General features: G+C 48.4%; 2 protein-coding genes and 1 non-coding gene across 3 annotated transcripts in view; 1 reads left to right on the top strand and 2 right to left on the bottom strand.

Moving 5' to 3' along the window:
• The window catches only part of TMEM169 (transmembrane protein 169), a 37,776-nt gene extending 32,203 nt beyond the window's left edge, over window positions 1-5,573 (bottom strand). The window contains exon 1 of the mRNA XM_004701593.2: window positions 5,504-5,573. The gene's annotated coding sequence lies outside the window, so the exon portion shown is untranslated. The remainder of the gene's footprint in view (window positions 1-5,503) is intronic.
• Window positions 5,574-5,807: 234 nt separating this feature from the next.
• The window catches only part of PECR (peroxisomal trans-2-enoyl-CoA reductase), a 20,581-nt gene continuing 18,463 nt past the window's right edge, over window positions 5,808-7,925 (top strand). The window contains exon 1 of the mRNA XM_004701592.4: window positions 5,808-5,953. Coding sequence (XP_004701649.1) covers window positions 5,830-5,953 — 124 coding nt within the window. The 5' untranslated portion in view covers window positions 5,808-5,829. The remainder of the gene's footprint in view (window positions 5,954-7,925) is intronic.
• On the bottom strand, window positions 6,381-6,514 carry LOC115872099. The gene has a single exon (XR_004047647.1). It is a non-coding gene; the product is annotated as a small nucleolar RNA SNORA33 (small nucleolar RNA).

The following is a 7,925-nucleotide window of genomic DNA, read 5'->3' as shown; positions in this document are numbered from 1 at the left end:
TCTGGAACCAAACCCACGACCCCACTGAGGTCCCCCTGCACTTTGGATGTTGTGACTTGGTGGGAGTAGGATCCAGGAAGCCTTGGAGCTGTGCCCTTAGGTTCATGCAGGGAAGCGAGTATCCTAAGGGGTTAGAGAATGAGTGGAATAAGCTCATAAATGGTAGTGCCATCGGTTGCCATGCATGCACTCTGGCACAATAAGGACTGGTGAAGGCTACCGTGCACAAACGGCTCCATTCTCTAGAGTGGGCGCCTACTGTCCTCTGTTCCTTTACTGGAAAGCCCACTGGTCAGCTATTGCTTTCATAGGAAAATCCATTTGTGTATGGGTTGTCTCACATTTCATGTGGAAATAATCCAATTTTTCATTGATGCAATGAGTCCAAATTTAAACAGACCACCACCAGAACAAGCAACCAACTACAAATGTGTGCTAATGTCCACCTCTGTCTTACAAAGCTTCCCAATCAGGGTTCCCTATTCCAATGGGTTAAGGACAATAGGGAGCTGCTTGTTTCCCCGCCCTGACTTTCACTCACATTAGCACACTTACTTCTTCCAAAGAGCCTAAATGGCTGGGGCTGAGAGGAAGATGTGCCATCACTTTCAAGTGAGCTCACTTCCAATAAGTTAATTTTAAAGCCACTCAAGGGAACTATGCCTCCCCTCCGTCCTGCTGCTCTTCCCACCCCCCTCTGATTTGTGAATTCTTGAAAAAAAGGGCCGCGCCGATCTGGCTCCATTAAACCAGACCAAACTCACTGCCAGCGTGTTGATTCTGACTCCTAATAATTCAATGGGACAGAGTAGAACTGCTCCCGTGTGTTTCTGAGGCTCTATCCTTAGGGGAGTGGAGAGTCTCAGCTTTCTCTTTCAGAGCAGTTGGTAGGTTTGAACTGCCAGCGCTGTGGTTAGCAGCCTAACACATAACCCAAGACACCACTGAGCTCCTTTTCTGGGATAGCTAGACTTTCCCAATTGTTATCCCATCCCAACCAGGCGATAAAGGGCTGACCATATTGCCATGGAGAATGGGCAATGACTCTTTCAGGCAGATGGTCTCACCACTGGAAAGATGGAAAGGATCCTGGCTAAGGTGGGTGTGAAATGATGGGAACCATGATGGCGCATCTGACCACTCCCAGCCACTGTGAACTGGTGTTGTGCACAGCCGGGCGAGAGCCCCTTCCCCTTGGTTTCTGGAGAATGAGCAGCAGAGCGTGTCTCTTGTCAGTGCCTACCTTACCTGCTCTGGAAGGCTCTCACCCGGAGGCACCTGTTCATCACCTGTCTTGTGAGCAGAAGGGGAAGTTCAGGAGCCTCGGACTGTCTACAGAAGAAATACTTCCTAGAAAGGTGGGAGGATGGTTATGAGGAGATTGCGCCTCTGCCTGTTGTGGGAGCCCAGAGAACTGATCTTCACTTTCTGATGGACTTATTGTCCTGCCTTTTTTCATCCTCCACTCCCACTCTTCGAAAGCCCATGGCTGTGGAGTGGACCCTACAGGACAGCATAGCTCTGCCCCATAGCATTTCCAGAAGTGTCCATCTTTCCGGAAGCAAGCTGCCACAGCTTTCTCTTGCAGCGTGGCTCCGGGTCACACCGCGGACGCTCTGGTGGGCAGTCCAGCCATTCACCACAGTGCCATTTTGCCAGAGCCCGGTGCTTGGCAAGCCACTCAGTCGTTTTGGGCTGAGTGCTACAAACTAGTCTTATCCATGGGGGTTCTCTCAAGAGCGGTCTTGCTTTGAGGTGAATAGAGACCAAGGTGCCTCAATGATGTTCCTTTGGCGCTAGGCTGAGTCTAGACTTTCCAGAATCCAACAGGCCGCTGTTAGTCTGAGCAAGCAGCTGCTTGGCCACATGGTGTGTGTGTGTTGTGGAGGAGGTTGCCAAGCAGATGGGGTGGGGGAAGGGTGGGAAGCTTCCCCAGCAGCCACACAGCATCTCAGAAGATGAAGGGAGTCTCAACTCACCGATGTGACTAAGTGTGGAAGGATCACGGGGTGCTTTTTTTTTCCTTTCCAGGACAAGGGAGGCAGCGATGCAGCGTGTCCCCAAAAAAGCAGCAGTAGATTGAGCCAAAGGAGGGGCCAGTGCAGCCTGGGTGATTCCCTGAGGGGAGAGGCCTCAACTCGGGGAGGGGGTGGGGTGGACAGAGCTGGAATCAGAGACAAAGTACCTTCCCACCTTCCAGCAGCAGAGCGAATGCCAGTGTCTCTGGTCTGATCAGCAGCCTTTCAAACACTGGCTCTCCTTAGTTTTAAACAAAGATCTCTAGAAGAGATCCCACATCTCTCTTCATCATAGCACCCCCCAATTGTAAAAAAGGGTTCTCTATTAAATTGGCATTCCATGATGCTCACCGTCCCAACATGATCGCTGAAGACAAAGCAGGTACATAAGCAAATGTGGTGAAGAAAGCTAATGGTGCCTGGCTATCAAAAGATATATTGTCTGAGGTCTTAAAGGTTTGAAGATAAACAAGAGGCCATCTAGCTGAGAAGCAACAAAGCCCATATGGAAGAAGCACACCAGCCTGTGTGATCACAAGGTGTTGATAGGATCAGATATCAGACATCAAAGAACAAAAAATCATATCATTTTTAATGAGGGGGAGTGCGGAGTGAGGACCCAAAGACCATCTGAAGGCAACTGACATCCCCTTACAGAAGGGTTGCCGGGAGAAAATGAGCCAGTCGGAGTGTAGTATAGCACAAGTGAAACATACAACTTTCCTCTAGTTCTTTAATGCTCCCCCCACCCCCTACTATCATGATCCCAATTCTACCTTACAAATCTGACTAGACCAGAGGATGTGCACTGGTACAGATAAGATCTGGAAACACAGGGAATGCAGGACAGATAAACCCTTTCAGGATCAATAATGAGAGTAGTGATACCAGGAGGGTAAGGGGAAGGTGGGATAGAAAGGGGGAACCGATCACAATGATCTACATATAACCCCCTCCCTGGGGGACACACAACAGAAAAGTGGGTGAAGGGAGACATCGGACAGTGTAAGACATGAAAAATAAAAAATAATTTTTAAATTATCAAGGGTTGGTGAGGGAGGGAGGGCGGGGTAGGGAGGGGGAAAAATGAGGAGGTGATACCAAGGGCTCAAGTAGAAAGACAATGTTTTGAGAATGATGAGGGTAATGTGCAAATGTGTTTGACACAATGTATAGGTGTATGGATTGTGATAAGAGCTGTACGAGGCCCCAATAAAATATTTTTCAAAATAATATTTTTTTTTTAAAGCCCGATTGAACAGGAGTTTTAGAGTGTGTAGTAGTTATGCTTTGGGCTGATAACTTCAAGGACAGCAGTTTGAAACCACCAGAGACTCTGTGGGAGAAAGATGGGGCTCTCTATTTCCATAAAGAGATAGAGTTTCCGAAACACAGAGGGGCAGTTCTACCCTACCCTGTGAGGGTCACGATGAGTTGGCATCGACTCTATGGCAGTGAGAGTGAGTTCCCACCCCCATCCATGGGTGGGTGGAGGGAAGCATGGAATTTTACGGAATAATGGAGTAAAATACCCCTTAGAACTTTTTCTGCTATAAAAGAATATTTTGTCATTAGAATCAAAGCACCACCGATGATACTTTTCTGCAACAGTGCTTTGAATTTTCTGATTTCAATTTACTTTTTTATTTTTTAAAGAAGTAATGATGACAATGGTGTAATTTTTTTCATTTGGCCATAGTTATGCAATTGGTTTAGGTAGAAGATGCTAGTGGGCCCTCTCTAAATCTGTTTGCTGTTAGGTGACATTCAGTCAGCTCCTACTCATAGGGACCATTGCGGTGTAGTATTTCCGAGTTAGGCTGTGATCTGTATGGTCAACAGTTTGAGACTACCACCACCAGCAATTCTGAGGGGGGAAAAACTGGTCCTCTTACCCCTGTAAACAGTTACAGTCTTGGACACCCACAGACAGCCACTTTGAGTCAGCATTGACTCCATGGCAGCAAGCTTCGGTTGTTGGTTTGGTACCACAAAACAATTCACCCCCGGTTTCTGCACCATCACGATGGTTATGTTTGAGCCCATTGCTGCAGACACTGCTGTCAATCCGTCTGCTGGAGGCTCCCCCTCTTTTTTGCAGACCCTCTACTTTCCCAACCATGATGTCCTTTTCCAGGGTCTGATAACCGTGTCCACAGCACGTGCTGGTTTCCCTTGCTTCCTTCATGCATATGCACTGGAAGGTCATTTACTTTGTCTCACTTATGTTGGACATGTTATCAGAAGGGACCAATTCCTGGAGAGGGACATCATCATGCTTGGGAGAGGGTCAGTGACAAAGAGGACACCCTGATTAACTCAGTGGTTGTGACTCCAACACACCTGCTGTTGTGAGGATGTTGATACATAGTGTCAATATGAGTGGGAACCAACTTGCCTACACCCATCAGCAACTATCTGGAAATCTATCAGCAAGCGGGAGAAGGGAAAGTGTTTCTAAAAAGAGGTCAGAGGAGGGCAAGGGGCTGGTGGGAGAGGGAGGCAGGTGGGTGGTGAGGAAGAACTGCAGCCTTGTTGGTGGGTGAGACCCAGTGGAGAAGAGGGGCCTGATTCCACAGGAACCAGCCGGTTTTCCAATTGGCTTTGTGAATCCTAGGGGGTATCCAACAAAAGAATGGTAATGTTCACTTTTAAATTATTTTAATACTTGACAAAGGAAAATGCAACAGCCGGTTTAGCATCAGACTTAAGACACAGAGAACCCTGCCTAGAAGGTTACAACCACAGCACCTGTCACAGCTGGCGAGTTTTCAGGCCAAGTCTCACAGGGCTATTCCAGGCGCAATTATACTGTGGTGGATTGAGCAAGCTGAACAATAGGGGTGACAATCCGACTAGCCCATCGCTGTCACCGGGCACCAGAACACGGGGAGATATCTCCCCCATCCTCATCAGGCTTGTTTCTCCTTAAGGAAGAAGCAAGACCCCAAATCCACGCTACAATTGCGGGTGTGTGTGTGTGTTTTGCAGGAAGCATGCACCCCCCGGCAAGACAAGATCCTCTTTGGGGTTCAACTGTTAGGCAGTCTGGCTGACTTGGAGCAGCTCCCAAGTCTGGCTTAGGTGGCTTCTTCCCTTCATTCCTGGGTGGGGAGAGGGATATGAAGTGGAGGTGGGGCTGCGATGATTTTGCAAATCATTTATTGTTTTAGCTCTGGGGACAACTGCTACCATAGCCCTCACTCCCACGCCCGTGCTCACACCAAGGACGAATAGGTCTGGAAAGCCGGGTTTGTTCCCGGACAGCCGCATCGCCCGGCGTCCGCTGCGGAAGGACCCGGCAAGGCCCCCCGACCTGCGGCTTCTCTTTTCGCAGCCGCCTTGGAGACTGAAATCTAATTAACCACGAGAGCGATAGCAATGGGAATGAATTTTCGAAATAGAGCACACCCCACTTTTTGCCCCCAGTTCCTCCCTCAATGACATTGAATTTTATTGTTTTCTTTAAGAACGAGAAGTCTCACCCGCACGTGCCCGGCGGTCGGAACCGGCAGAGGATGAGGACCATCAGGGAGCTTCCATTCCGGAGCGGTCCAGCGCAGAGGCTCCGGAGCCCAGCCTGTGGAGGGCGGGGCCGCTGAGAGGGGCGGGGCTGAGCGGAGCGGCGGTTGGAGAGAGGAGGGGTTGGGTGACGGGGCGGGGCTGAGAGGCGGGGCGGGCCGAGCGGAGGGGCGATAGGGTGGAATTGGGAGGGGCGGGGCTCGGGTGGTCACGTGGGCCGTCCTTTCTAAGGTCCGTGACCTATTGATGTCTCGGGCCTTTGCAGTTACCTTTGGACCGCTCCGCGATCATGGCTTCCTTGACGAAGGTCCAGAGTAGTCTGGCGATGGACCTGCTGCGGAATCAAGTGGCCATAGTCACCGGCGGGGGCACCGGCATCGGAAAAGCCATAGCGAAGGAGCTCCTGCACTTGGGTGTGTGAGCAGGCCGGGTGGGCGAGGCGGGTGGGCGAGGGCCCCGAGAGGGAGAGTAGCGGCGCTGGCCATAGTGACTGTGGCACCGGGCGAGTGGGGCGTTGGAAAGCAAGGAGGGGGGAAACAACATGGGAGAAAGGGGAAAGGGCTTCTCCCAGAGATATTGTGTGGAAGGCTTGGAGGCACTCGTTAAAAATTGAACCAAAAACTTAAAAAAGCCAGCATTAGTTGTGGATGTGAATTTAAAATTAATCCACCTATTTACATAGTATTTTACCTAGTTGGAGTAATAAGGAACCCTGGAAAGAGGGCATTTAATGTCCTAAGGGCACTAAGGTGATTCAACATAGTGAGAGGGGCTGACCATACCTTCTTGATCTCTTATCATAAGCACATTAAGAACCTACATTCAGGTTTTTTTGTTTTTTAATGTAGCCACTTTCAGGGACCTTAATGGTCTCACTTATCCTTAAGGCTCGTAACATGGCTTTACTGTTATTGCCAGCTTTTTCTAAATTTCTGCAGAAACACATTCAAGTAAGCAGAATCAATGGCTGGCTTTACATGCGGTTTTTGAAACTAACTGGTCAAAGGAGGACTTTGTCAGCACACAAGTCAAGAAACCTCAAGGGGAAAACAGATCATTCTACCCACATGGAGTTCTATATCCTCACTGACTCCAACATAAACATATTTTAAAGCTTAGAGGAAAGCTTTTAAAACATATGACAAATTGTCTTATGATAGGAAGAGATCTCATAAATAATTCAGGAAAATATCCTATGTCCAAACAAAACAATAGTCCAATGGACAGTTTGTTCCCCTAAAAGTACACGTATTGGTCTACTAACCTCAAGGTCAGAGGTTGAAAAGGAACAGCCACTTTGAAGGATGAGAAAGAATGAGGCTGCTTGACTCAAAGATTTATAGTCTCAGAAACCATCTATATAATCACTCTGGGTTGGAATTGGCTTGATGGCAGCGGGTTTGGTTTTTTCAATCTGGTCCTATGGTGCCCTGGTGGGGCTGTGAGTTAGGTGAATAATTGGGCTGTTAGGTGTGTTAACTGTATGGGTGGCTGTTCAGACCCAGACAACCCCCGAGGCTGCTCCAAGGGAGGGAGACAGATGGGGTCTCTGCTCCTGCAAAGACCACCCATCTAAGAAACCTTAAGGAGCAGTTCTCCTCAGCCTGTAGACTTTATTATGAGTTGGAATTGACTTCATGGCAGTGGATTTGGTTTCTTGGTGGAGTCTGGACCTGGTGTAATTCTACTACCAACTCTGCCCCGTTCATTCTCAACACCATGCCCCATCTTCTTTCAGGGGAACCCCCATACCAAACACACGTCTGTCAAGCTGATTCTGGTGCAGCTGGGGCTGTTGAACTGCTGATCGTGCGCTCAGTGGCCCCACAGATACCCGCCAGGCCACGAGCGCTCCTCTTTCAGAGAAGCCCGTGAAAAAACCAGAACTTCCTGCCATTTTGGGCAAAGGGCAGACCTAGACTTTTTAGTGTATGAGTAGGATCTTGCTTTACCCAATAAGATCCTTGATAGTTTTCTTATAGCTGTATTTTCTTGTTGGGTAAATTTACATCAGCACTAGTGCTTTGGTTTGGTTTGGTTTGGTTTAGTTTTCCAGCAGCACAGGAGGAAACATTAAGACTGGCTTTTATAATTTATGGTCACCATCGCTCCAAGATTCTGGTGAAAGAAGGAAGCCTCACCTTACATGTTCAGAAAAATATCTAATGCATAATTTTGTTTTGTGGGAAATAGACTTCCTTCAGTGAAAGGAGTTTTACTATGACTCTTATTCCCCAAAAAACATTTTTTAGGAGCTAATACAGATATCATCCCATAGTTCAGTCACATCAAACAGTATTGTAGAATTTCTACCACAATCATTTTCAAAACATTCTCATCTTTCTGGAACTCCTTGACATCAGCTCCCTTTTACCCACTCCCCCC

This window comes from Echinops telfairi, unplaced genomic scaffold (assembly GCF_000313985.2).
Source record: "Echinops telfairi isolate 266 unplaced genomic scaffold, ASM31398v2 ScPeMD7_3;HRSCAF=10, whole genome shotgun sequence".
Classification (NCBI taxonomy): Eukaryota; Metazoa; Chordata; class Mammalia; order Afrosoricida; family Tenrecidae; genus Echinops; species Echinops telfairi.
This window is presented reverse-complemented; position numbering and strand designations above follow the sequence as displayed.